Source organism: Nerophis ophidion, linkage group LG02, assembly GCF_033978795.1.
Source record: "Nerophis ophidion isolate RoL-2023_Sa linkage group LG02, RoL_Noph_v1.0, whole genome shotgun sequence".
In the NCBI taxonomy this organism is placed as follows: domain Eukaryota; kingdom Metazoa; phylum Chordata; class Actinopteri; order Syngnathiformes; family Syngnathidae; genus Nerophis; species Nerophis ophidion.
This window is the reverse complement of record NC_084612.1, coordinates 77,661,601-77,674,620: the sequence shown is the minus strand read 5'-3', so window position 1 is coordinate 77,674,620 and position 13,020 is coordinate 77,661,601. Positions and strand designations below refer to the sequence as shown.

General features: G+C 40.3%; 1 protein-coding gene across 4 annotated transcripts in view; it reads right to left on the bottom strand.

Annotated features, from left to right (window-relative positions):
- The window catches only part of pank4 (pantothenate kinase 4 (inactive)), a 35,544-nt gene that overhangs the window by 6,389 nt on the left and 16,135 nt on the right, over positions 1–13,020 (bottom strand). For all 4 annotated transcript variants that reach the window (XR_009805025.1, XR_009805024.1, XM_061892095.1 and 1 more), the window contains 6 exons: positions 10,830–10,942; positions 7,386–7,473; positions 7,079–7,230; positions 6,942–6,997; positions 4,046–4,095; positions 3,863–3,967 (listed from right to left, as the gene is read on the bottom strand). Coding sequence is in view for 2 of the 4 variants with exons in the window: in XM_061892095.1 (XP_061748079.1) it covers positions 3,863–3,967; positions 4,046–4,095; positions 6,942–6,997; positions 7,079–7,230; positions 7,386–7,473; positions 10,830–10,942 (564 nt within the window). In the remaining 2 variants the exon portion in view is untranslated. The remainder of the gene's footprint in view (positions 1–3,862; positions 3,968–4,045; positions 4,096–6,941; positions 6,998–7,078; positions 7,231–7,385; positions 7,474–10,829; positions 10,943–13,020) is intronic.

Genomic DNA, 13,020 nt, shown 5'->3' with positions numbered 1-13,020 from the left:
ATTTAATGGCAGCAACACATTGCAAAAAAGGCATTTTTACCAGTGTGTTACATGGCCTTTCCTTTGAACAACACTCAGTGCAGGTTTGGGAACTGAGGAGACACATTTTTGAAGTGGAATTATTGCTTGTAAGGAGACAATATCTGGGGTTTTGTTTCGCAATATTATGCAAAACCAACTTTTCTTACCTATTAGTGCCTGCTGAAGTGTATTTGGGATTTGCATAAGTCCTGAAAATGTGCGTGAGTCCGCCATTGTAGTGGATAAGCTCCTTTTTCTCTATCCTCTTGTTGTGGGACATTCATACTCCGCCGTTGCCATTTCTAATACAAAATAGCGTACAGTTCAAATTTTTATCTCTCAGTAGACTCAACATGGAAGCGGCAAAAACTGCCGGTACAACACAGATGGCAGGGAGAAGACGCTGTCAAGGTGGAGGCACGTAAATAAGATTGCCCAAAAAATGCCGCACCCTTAAGAGACGGTCAGAAAGCGGCTTGATGATGATCTGTAAAACATAACTTATGCAACATTTTCACAAAAGAACCACCATAAGTTCAAGTTGCAATGATTGTCGCACGCGCGCGCACACGCACACACAGACACACACACACACACACACACACACACACACACACACACACACACACACACACACACACGTTCACCCCCTGGGAGGTGAGGGGGGCAGTGAGCAGCAGCGGTGGCCGCGCCCGGGAATCATTTTGGTGATTTAACCCCCAATTCCAACTCTCGATGCTGAGTACCAAGCAGGGAGGTAATGGCTCCCATTTTTATAGTCTTTGGTATGACTCGGCCGGGGTTTGAACTTACAACCTACCCATCTCAGGGCGGACACTCTCAACACTAGGCCACTGAGTAGGTTCTGTAGTTTGTCACATTTTATGTAGACCACAAGGAAGTCTTTTATATGTTGAAAATAAATCAAAATACGACCACGTGCACTTTGTGTATGAAAATAGACCCCAACAGACCCGCTCATCAACTTTGAGCCTTATAACAGACCTGGGCAAATTAAGGCCAGGCGGCCACATGCGGCTCGTTAAGCTTTTCAATCTGGGACGCCGGACATTCCCAAATATTTTTTTAGATCTTTAAGATGGAAACTGTAGCTGCCATTATGATGTGGACTCATGTTTTCTAATGGCCATAAGTCTTGAACTATACAAAGTATCTCAATGGTTGGAATCTGCGCTTATGGATGATATACTAGTTGCTATGGTCATCTAATTAGTTACTATGGTCATCTACTTAGTTACTATTGTCATCTAATTAGTTGCTATGGTCATCTAATTAGTTACTATGGTCATCTACTTAGTTACTATGGACATCTAATTAGTTACTATGGTCATCTAATTAGTTACTATGGTCATCTAATTAGTTACTATGGTCATCTAATTAGTTACTATGGTCATCTAATCTGTTACTATGGTCATCTAATTAGTTACTATGGCCATCTAATTAGTTACTATGGTCATCTAATTAGTTACTATGGTCATCTAATTAGTTACTATGGTCATCTAATTAGTTACTATGGTCATCTAATTAGTTACTATGGTCATCTAATTTGTTACTATGGTGATCTAATTAGTTACTATGGTCATCTAATTTGTTACTATGGTGATCTAATTAGTTACTATGGTCATCTAATTTGTTACTATGGTGATCTAATTAGTTACTATGGTCATCTAATTTGTTACTATGGTCATCTAATTAGTTACTATGGTCATCTAATAAGTTACTATGGTCATCTGATCAGTTACTATGGTCATCTAATTAGTTACTATGGTGATCTAATTTGTTACTATGGTGATCTAATTTGTTACTATGGTGATCTAATTAGTTACTATGGTGATCTAATTAGTTACTATGGTGATCTAATTAGTTACTATAGTGATCTAATTAGTTACTATGGTCATCTAATTAGTTACTATGGTCATCTAATTTGTTACTATGGTGATCTAATTTGTTACTATGGTGATCTAATTAGTTACTATGGTGATCTAATTAGTTACTATGGTCATCTAATTAGTTACTATGGTGATCTAATTAGTTACTATGGTGATCTAATTAGTTACTATGGTCATCTAATTAGTTACTATGGTCATCTAATTACTATGGTGATCTAATTAGTTACTATGGTCAGCTAATTTGTTACTATGGTGATCTAATTAGTTACTATGGTCATCTAATTTGTTACTATGGTGATCTAATTAGTTACTATAGTCATCTACGTCACAGCAGCTCAGACGAGGCACCAAGCAGTGTGGGCGGAGAGCGTTTCCACAGACGTGGAAGGAGCTTTTCACAACAAAGTTCTAAAGCTTAGTGATATCAGATTGTAGGTGGGTTTATTTTGCGTTCATATTTCACGGTTTGTTGCATTTTTGTTTCATTTCACTTGATTGTAAAATACCGTATTTCTTTGAATTGCTGCCGGGGCGCTAATTATTTTAAAACCTCTTCTCACTCCGGCACTTACCAAAGGCATGCGGTAAATTGAAGCCTGTGCTTAAAAATATGAGTGTGATGTAAGGATACCATCATGAAAAGCACATTTAATTAAAAGAAACGTTATTATGGTCTTACCTTTACTTATAAATGAAGTCCATGCGCAGCTCCTTCTGATCAAAAGCATCGATAACTTGTTTCTAGAAGTCTTCCTTATCTTTCTTCAGTTTTAAAAGTCTCTCTATCTCGATGGAGATCTTCCTTTATTACCTCCTGCTTCCATTGAAAGTCCAGTTTAGAAAACTGTTTTATGTTAGATATGTAATCCTCCATGTTAAAAGTGCAAGCGAGAGGAAAACATAAAGGATCGCTGCTCACTCTTGCTGCTTGTTGTCACTTCTTCTGCAGCTGAGTAGTCGCAAGAAGGATCACTAGCGCCCTCTACCACCAGGAGGCGGGAGTCATTTAATGACTCATATTTGACACACGCAGCTACGGTATTTTAATAAAACACAGCTGCTTACTGTTCTTTTTAGCATATTCAATAGCTTGGACCTTAAATCCTACTGAATAGCTCTTAATCTTCTTCCCTTTATGCGATTTCAAATGATTGAAATCAGCCTCCTCCATTTTGAAAATGATGACAGGTGAAGTGTCACTCGTGACGTGACGAGTTTGACCCGGCGGAAATTGTAGACATGCGCTAATAAAAATAATATTTTGCGAAACGAGTTTGACCCGGCGTTAATCCTGAGCTGGCGGTAATGCTAAGCATGCGCTAATTATTTTGCGAAACGAGTTTGACCCGGCAGTAATTCTAGCCAGGCGCATACTATATACCCGGCGGCAATTCAAGGAAATATGGTATGTCGATCAAAAGTGGGTGTGACATATATATTTTATCGTTCATAGAAAAATGTAAAATTCCATTACGTTTTTTAAGGCGGTCTGCCATAACGATTTTAGGATTCAATCAGACATTATTGTGAGGTTTTGTATCAGTGTTCCTAAAAATAGATATACCGGCCCCCAGACACATTTTTTTCTCAAAATGAGGCCCCCCGAGTCAAAATATTTGCCCAGGCCTGCCTTATAATCTAGTGTGCCTTATCGTCCAATTTGATAGTTGTATTTTTGTAATCAGCCTGACCTAAAGCTTTGAAAAACAAAATTGAGTTTCATATCATTTGACGAGGTTTTTTCAGTTAAACTATAAGTAGGTTAAATTTAATTATTGAATACTGTTAAAATCACTCCTAAAAAGGACTAATTCAGTGTTAATATCTGAGTGGCCCCTCTGTAGTGGAAAATATGGACACCGAGGTAATTGAGGCGTGTCCCAATAATTTTGCCCATGTAGTGTGCACATATAGGGATTCTTGGCCCTTACCTCCGTGCCCCGAGAAAGAAGCTCCCGGACAAAGGGCATCACTCCTAGAATGATGTCTACTCCACTATTGTCTACGAAAAACAAGGCGCACTTGTGAGGGCGTCCCTGTAAGACACGAGCAGGCGGGATTGTGTTAAGCCAGCAGCAACACCCCAAGCGTGTTTGGGGAAGACAATAACTGACCTTAAGTCTGCGGAACCACTGGTCGTATGAATCAACAAGCCAGGGTCTTTCTGAAAAGAGAAAAACAAATAGTTGATGGTGCTTTTCGGTGTAAGACAACGAGATCGTACATCACACATTTGCATTTCAAAATATGGGACATTAAATGGAAAATACAGGAAACACATTTCTACTTGTATTCCTTTGACAGTGTTTATATTCATATTAGTAGCATGTCTATCCCACAAGTGTTTTTATTATTAATATTCCTTATAAATATGTGCTGTTACAAGTTTTGTCACAGCACAGTGGGAGTGATTAAGTGAAGACTGGATTATGACAGACTTAGATTTAGACTTCCTTTTATTGTCATTCAAGTTTGAACTTTACAGTACAGATAAGAACAAAACTTTGTTGCATTAGCAGTAGTAGTAGTGCAGAAAAAAAGAGCAGTGGGGTGCTCTTTTAAAATAAAAGCATAGACATGTCGAAAGTCTCCCCAAACTTGTACAAGTTGTCTGTGGTTTCTAATTTATTCTAAAATACATTTACCGACTTGTGAGGTCACCTTGTAGAAACCACCCCAAACTTCTTCCACGGCTGCAAAACTTTTTGATCCAGCTGTTATATTTTTTAAAGTTATTAACGTTTCAATATTTATGCCGTTTCTGTGTGTTTATGTAAAGAACCGAAAATGGCTCCTATTAAGAGACACGCTTAAGACACAGAGTTTAAAGTCAAGGCGATCAGTCACACAGTAGAAGACGGGAATAGAGCAGCAGCCAGAGAATTTAACATCAACAGCAGCGACACTGACTCCTTTATTGACAACTTCCACGAGACGGAGCCGGGCATGTTGGATGCCGTATTCGCCCAACTGTTTGATTCCAACACTGAAGAAGAAGAATTTGAGAGATTCGTGGATGAGGAATAACTTGACAAAGTGAGCTTTACATGTTTATTTTGTGTGTTGGGACATTATCGTTTGAGCAACGTTGAGTTATTGATATAACTCAACGTTTGATTTGTGCAGCCCTTTGAGACACTAGTGATTTAGGGCTATATAAGTAAACATTGATTGATTGATATTATTGCTTACTATATTGTGATTGCACTAACGTTTGATTTACCGTAACAGTATCAGACTGCTTTTACGTGTTTATTGAATCGGGGAAAATAATAAAACAGCTGTTTATTCATTTTGGGAGTGAACGGAGTTGTCAGAAGGTTGGTTTGTAATCTATTAATAAAGTTTGACTGACCTATCAACTGTTTTGTTGACATTCCCTTTAGCGCAGCTCCATCTAATGCAGGGGTTGGGAATCTTTTCGGCTGAGAGAGCCATAAAAGCCAAATATTTTAAAACGTATTTTTGTGAGAGCCGTGTAATATTTTTAACGCCGAATACAACTGTCAGGTTCAAACACTGAAGACATCTATTAAACAGACAAGAAGCAAGGAATTAAACAGAAACAGGATTCAATTTAGCTCAATGAGGAGAAACGCGCAGACCTGTACTCTTGTACAGTGTCGTCCCACGCTCTGACGAGATTTCTACGCCTCCTCTTTTATTTGGACTTTCCCTGATTGCAACTAAATGCGTACATTTTTAAGTAACGCCAACATTTTTAGAGTACATAATAAGTCCCTATTCTTTTTAATAACATTGTTATTACAAAGCTAACCAATATTAAATAAAATACTTTTGACCATTAATGCGACTTCTTGAACAGGTGCGGTAGGAACTAGGGATGCACCGATTAATTGGTAACCGAATATATTCGGCCGAATATGGCAAAAAAAGCCACATTCGGCCTTCGGTGGAATGAGTTAAAAGCAAGGCCGAATAGTGGCGTGTGACGCAAAGACGCAATTTTTTGACGCGGTGACGCAATCAACCAACGTGCATTGTTAAATTTAAATTGTTTTATACATAGTTAGTTTCCTTCTTTTTATTCTGAAGCTGAAGTACTGTTATTGACAAATCTGTTCTGGCCTGGGATATGTTGTGTACCTGTATAAGTGTATGAGGTTACAAGCACACACTTATTGAGATTTAGTGGGGCCTCTGTTTACATTATTAGCCTGTTGTGTAGGCTATCTGTATAAGTGTATGAGGTTACAAGCACACACTTATTGAGATTTACTTGAGCCTTCTGTTTACATTATTAGCATATCTACTGTGGCCAAGCAGAGTTTTGCCAAAAGGACAATAATTCATTTGTTGTGGGTTTATCCACTTTAATGCACTTTATTTTTTTGGGGGAATGCATGTTTTGTTTGAAGGCCTAATATAAATGAAAAACTGTGCTTTTTTTGAAAAGCAAAGGCTACTGGAATATTAAAAAATGTCAATATTCAATAAAAATGTATTTATTTGAAAAACATGCAATATTAAAAAGTTGTGAAAAACTGCATTTATTATTCGGTATTTGGTATTCGGCCTTCGGCCAAGCGCTCAGATTTTATTCGGTTTCGGCTTCGGCCACAAATTTTAATTTCGGTGCATTCCTAGTAGGAACGGATGGATGGATTAAAATGCATGAGAATGTTTTATATTTTGAACGTTATTTTTAACACTGTGATTACCAGTGGAATTATTAATGACTTATAGTGTTAAGCAACGTCAGCTAAGATTTATCTGAGAGCCAGATGCGGTCATCAAAAGAGCCACATCTGGCTCGAGAGCCATAGGTTCCCTACCCCTGATCTAATGGATGCATAACACAACCCGAGCCTCTACTGTAGCATCTATTCTATGCGCCTTATAATGCGCTGCGCCTTATATATGAACAAAGTTTTAAAATAGGCCATTCATTGAAGGCGCGCCTTATAATCCGGTGCGCCTTATAGTGCGGAAAATACGGTAATTTAGTACCGATCTCTACATTTTCTAGATGGGTATGCGTGCAGATACCTTCCAGTTGCCTTTTGGCTTTCTCAAAACCAAACTCGGGGTCGGATTCCAGGACGCTGCACATGACAAGGATACATAAAAGCATGGCGGGTTACCTTCCTGCGTTGTTACAAGCCAGGAGGAAGAAGTCCACTCACTCGGACACGGCCTTGGCTCCCCAGTCGAAGACATTCCCGGCCAGGACGCCCCTGACCAGCGCAAACTGCCTCTCCTCCCAGCTCAGAGCCTCCAGAGACCGCACGGCTTTCCGGTAGAACTTGAGAGCGCCGTCGTTCTCCCTCTGCTTGATCTGCAAACACACCCGGCGGGCTGTGAAGTGTGCACCGACGCTAAAAGGCGTGTTGGATGAGGTGTAATGGGACAGGAGCGTGTGACAGGATGACGGTGACACCATGAACAATTGGAACACAGCAAACATTTGTGGTGGGCAGCTTGCGCTCAGACCTTGGAGTAGGGGTCAGGGAAGTTGAACTCATTTAAACAGTGTTCCCGCGTGTCTAACAGACTTCTGACGGTCAGGGATCCGTAAGCACTGGGGGAGGAGAAAAGCACTCTGCGTTAGTCGGAGAGAAAACATACACACAAAATATTTGCTTTCTGATACAGGAGACACATAGAATTTCAACCCAAGATTTTACTTGTGTTTTGAAATGTTTAAAAACATTAAAGATAAAGGATATACAAAACTCAAAAGCAGTGAAGTTGTCACATGTAATTTGTAAACAAAAAACAGAAAACAATGATTTGGAAATCTTTGTCAACTTATAATCAATTGAATAGACTGCAAGGACAAGATATTTCATGTTCACACTGAGAAACTTTTTTTTTTGCAAATAATAATTAAGTTAGAATTTAATGGCAGCAACATGCTGCAAAAAAGTTGTCAGAGGGGCATTTTTACCAGTGTGTTACATGGCCTTTCCTTTTAACAACACTCAGTAAAGGTTTGGGAACTGAGGGGACACAATTTTGAAGTGGAATTCTTTCCCATTTTTGCTTGGCCTAGCTTGGTTGGTAGAGCGGCCGTGCCAGCAACTTGGGGGTTGCAGGTTTGATTCCCGCTTTCGCCATCCTAGTCACTGCCGTTGTGTCCTTGGGCAAGACACTTTACCCACCTGCTCCCAGTGCCAACCACACTGGTTTAAATGTAACTTAGATATTGGGTTTCACTATGTAAAGCGCTTTGAGTCACTAGAGAAAAGCGCTATATAAATATAATTCACTTCACTTCACTTGATGTACAGCTTAAGTTGTTCCAACCCTCCGGCTCTCTGTTGTGGTATTTTAGGCTTCATATTGCGCCACACATTTTCAATGGGAGACAGGTCTGGACTACAGGCAGGCCAGTCTAGTACCCGCACTCATGTACTATGAAGCCACGCTGTTGTAACACATTGCTTGGCATTGTCTTGCTGAAATAAGCAGGGGCGTTCATTATAACATTGCTTGGATGGCAAAATATGTTGCTCCAAAAGCTGTATGTACCTTTCAGCATTAATGGTGCCTTCACAGATGTGTAAGTTACCCATGCCTTGGCCACTAATACACCCCCATACTATCACACATGCTGGCTTTTACACTTTGCGCCTAGATCAATCAGGATGGTTCTTTTCCTCTTTGTTCCCGACGACACGACGTCCAGAGTTTCCAAAAACTTGAAATATGGACACGTCAGACCAAAGAACACTTTTCCACTTTGCATCAGTCCATCTTAGATGAGTTTGAGCCCAGCGAAGCCAGCAGAGTTTATGGGTGTTGTTGATAAGTGGCTTTTAGCTTTGCATAGTAGAGTTTTAACTTGCGCTTACAGATGTAGCGTAGCGACCAACTGTAGTTACTGACAGTGGTTTTATGTGGTGTTCCTGAACCCATGTGGTGATATCCTTTACACAGAAACGATTCCCGGGCGTGGCACCGCTGGTGCCCACTGCTCCCCTCCCCTCCCAGGGGGTTATCAAGGGTAATGGGTCAAATGCAGAGAATAATTTCACCACACTTAGTGTGTGTGACAATCATTGGTACTTTAACTTTTAACTGATGTTGGTTTTTGATGCATTACCGCCTGAGGAATCCGTAAGGTCCGTAATATCATGGCTTACATGCAGTGATTTCTCTAGACTCTCTGAACCTTTTGATGATTTTACGGATTGTAGATGGTAAAATCCCTAAATCCCTTGCAATAGCTTGTTGAGAAATGTTGTTCTTAAACAATTTGCTCAGGCATTTGTTGACAAAGTGGTGACCCTCGCCCCGTCCTTGTTTGTGAATGACTGAGCATTTCATGGAAGCTGTTTTTATACCCAATAATGGCACCCACCTGTTCCCAAATTAGCCTGTTCACCTGTGGGATGTTCCAAATAAGTGTTTGATGAGCATTCCTCAACTTTATCACTCTTTTTTGCCACTTGTGCCAGCTTTTTTCCAAACATGTTGCTGGCATCAAATTCCAAATGAGCTAATATTTGCAAAAAATAGCAAAGTTTTCCAGTTCGAATGTTAACTATCTTGTCTTTGCAGTCTATTCAATTGAATATAAGTTGAAAAGGATTTGCAAATCATCGTATTCTCTTTTTATTTACCATTTATACAACATGACAACATCACTGGTTTTGGGTTTTGTACGAAGGAAGATTACCTCGTTTTGGTCATTGGATAAGTAGCTCACCTACTGAAAAAGTGCTTGCACCCCTGATTTGGTGAATAAGTTGAGTTGATTAATCACTATTCTGAAGTAAATGAGAAAAAAGGAATGCCCTATTTGGCACGGTTGAATGAATAACATGGCATCCGCTATGGCAGGGGTCGGGAACCTTTTTGGCTGAGAGAGCCAAGAATCCAAATATTTTAAAATGTATTTCCGAAAGAGCCATATAAAAAAAATGTCAACTCTGAACAACTAAATGAGTACATTTTTAAGTAACACCAACATTTATAGAGTATAATAGGTCTCCTTTTCTTTGTAATAACATTGTTATTCTGAAGCTAACTGTGGAGGGGGCGTGGCCTGCGGGCCTGCAGCGAAGCGGGGTGTTGCCAGGATCGGTCTCAAAATCAGCGACAGATGCGTAGATGGCCCACCTTTGCTTTGTTATCTAATCACCTGTCGCTCTGTTATAAGCAGCAGCCAGCAGGAGGGACGGGGTTGGGGCTGGAGCCAGAGCGCGAGTGAGAACGAAAGAGGAAAATACAATTACTCGGAAGCAACTGAGAGACTTATTGAAAAATAAAACAATATTGTAACCCTGAAACAGGCTCTCATGTCGGTGCTTGGTGGTCTGAAGAACCCCCAGGAGGGCAAGCCCCACACTAACCAATAATAAAAACATAACTTCTTACAATTAACGCAACTTCTTGAACAGGTGCGGTAGAAAACGTATGGATGGATTCAAAATGCATGAGAATTTTTTATATTTTGAACGTTATTTTTAACACTGTGATTACAAGTGGAATTATTCATTAATTATCGTGTTACGCAATGTCAGCTCAGATTTATCCGAGAGCCAGATGCAGTCATCAAAAGAGCCACATCTGGCTCTAGAGCCATAGGTTCCCTACCCCTGTGCTATGGTAGAGTTATTTTTTGTAATTGTTGTTATGTTTTGTTATTATTACTTTAATAGTATAACTGAAAATAACAAAAACTAACTAATGAAATAAGTTTTAGTCGACATTAACATTATTAATCTGTCTTTGACTTATCACTACGATGTTACTCCATTTACTTTTTCAAACAACTGCATGTATCATTTAGTTGACATATTTTCTATGAACATCCTCATCCTGCTCCTTGTTACTACCTCGTCAGCACAAAGCATGGAGACATTGAGAAGCGGGGATGAAGTACAACTACAACAGTCCATGAAGACAACATGCAGTCGGAGTTCTTACAAGGGCTGGTGGCGCAGGGTCTGAAGCTTGTGTCGGTACTTCTGACGGAACTTCTCGGCTCGCTCCAGCGACTCGGGCATGTCGGGCTGGCTCGCTACCGCCCTCTTCACCACCTGCTCGGGACGACAGGAACACTCATCGGCTGTCGTTGTTTTAAGTGCTTTGCAAGGTCGCGCCAAGAAACCAAGAACTGCCATGTGATAAACTGATTACAACCGGTTCCTTGGAATCCTTTGCCATTTTGTCAAACAATTTAGTTAATTAACAATTACAGTGGGTGGGAATGATGTCAGTAGTAGTAGTAGTAGTAGTAGTAGTAGTGAAATCAGACAGCAACATGGCCCCCGATTGGGAAGACAATCCAAAGTTAAAGTGGTTACATTTTACAAAAAAGATTGCAACAGTTCTACTTGTAAAAATCGCAAGTTGTTATTACAAGAACTATCACTGAGTTTTTGCGTTTTTGGACCTCTCCGATCTCATCCCAGCAGCAGTCATCTGGCGTAAATACAACAGGTACTACAGTAAGTACCACCGCCTATAATCTTAGCGCTATTAACTATTAAATGGAAATGAATGCAGTCTCATTTAATGAGCATGAGAGACAGATTTTCAGTGGCTCCGAGACGGCCAGTACTCACAACCGCTAGCTTCTCTTTTCACCGAAGGCAGAGAAGAGTGCAATCAGACCAGGAACGAGGAATGTCAGCGAGCAGTGACTAAGTTTGTGGTCAAAAGCTTGCACGCATTAGCCACAGTGCTCCTGATTTTCGGTAGGTGAATGTTCAATTGTAGTCAGAGAAAGGTTGTATGTTTTCCTCCAACCAGATTTTCACTTAATCATTATATTACATAACTGAATTTTTACGTTTTTGGAATGCTCCGATCTCATCCCAGCAGCAGTCATCTGGCGTAAATACAACAGGTACTAAGTACCACCGTCTATAATCTTAGCGCTATTAACTATTAAATGGAAATGAATGCAGTCTCATTTAATGAGCATGAAAGACAGATTCTCAGTGGCTCCGAGACGGCCAGTACTCACAACCGCTAGCTTCCCCTTTCACCGAAGGCAGGCAAGAGTGCAATCAGGCCAGGAACGAGGAATGTCAGCGAGCAGTGACTAAGTTTGTGGTCAAAAGCTCGCACCCATTTGCCACAGTGCTCCTGATTTTCGGTAGGTGAATGTTCAATTGTAGTCAGAGAAAAGTTGCATGTTTTCCTCCAACCAGATTTTCACTTAATCATTATATTACATAACTGAATTTTTACGTTTTTGGACCTCTCCGATCTCATCCCAGCAGCAGTCATCTGGCATAAATGCAACAGGTATTAAGTACCACCGTCTATAATCTTAGCACTATTAACTATTAAATGGAAATTAATGGAGTCTCATTTAATGAGCATGAGAGACAGATTCTCAGTGGCTCCGAGACGGCCAGTACTCACAACCGCTAGCTTCTCCTTTCACCGAAGGCAGGCAAGAGTGCAATCAGGCCAGGAACGAGGAATGTCAGCGAGCAGTGACTAAGTTTGTGGTCAAAAGCTCGCACCCATTTGCCACAGTGCTCCTGATTTTCGGTAGGTGAATGTTCAATTGTAGTCAGAGAAAAGTTGCATGTTTTCCTCCAACCAGATTTTCACTTAATCATTATATTACATAACTGAATTTTTACGTTTTTGGACCTCTCCGATCTCATCCCAGCAGCAGTCATCTGGCGTAAATACAACAGGTACTAAGTACCACCGTCTATAATCTTAGCATTATTAACTATCAAATGGAAATTAATGGAGTCTCATTTAATGAGCATGAGAGACAGATTCTCAGTGGCTCTGAGACGGCCAGTACACACAACCGCTAGCTTCTCCTTTCACCGAAGGCAGAGAAGAGTGCAATCAGGCCAGGAACGAGGAATGTCAGCGAGCAGTGACTAGGTTTGTGGTCAAAAGCTTGCACACATTTGCCACAGTGCTCCTGATTTTCGGTAGGTGAATGTTCAATTGTAGTCAGAGAAAAGTTGCATGTTTTCCTCCAACCAGATTTTCACTTAATCATTATATTACATAACTGAATTTTTGCGTTTTTGGAATGCTCAGATCTCATCCCAGCAGCAGTCATCTGGCGTAAATGCAACAGGTACTAAGTACCACCGTCTATAATCTTAGCACTATTAACTATCAAATGGAAATT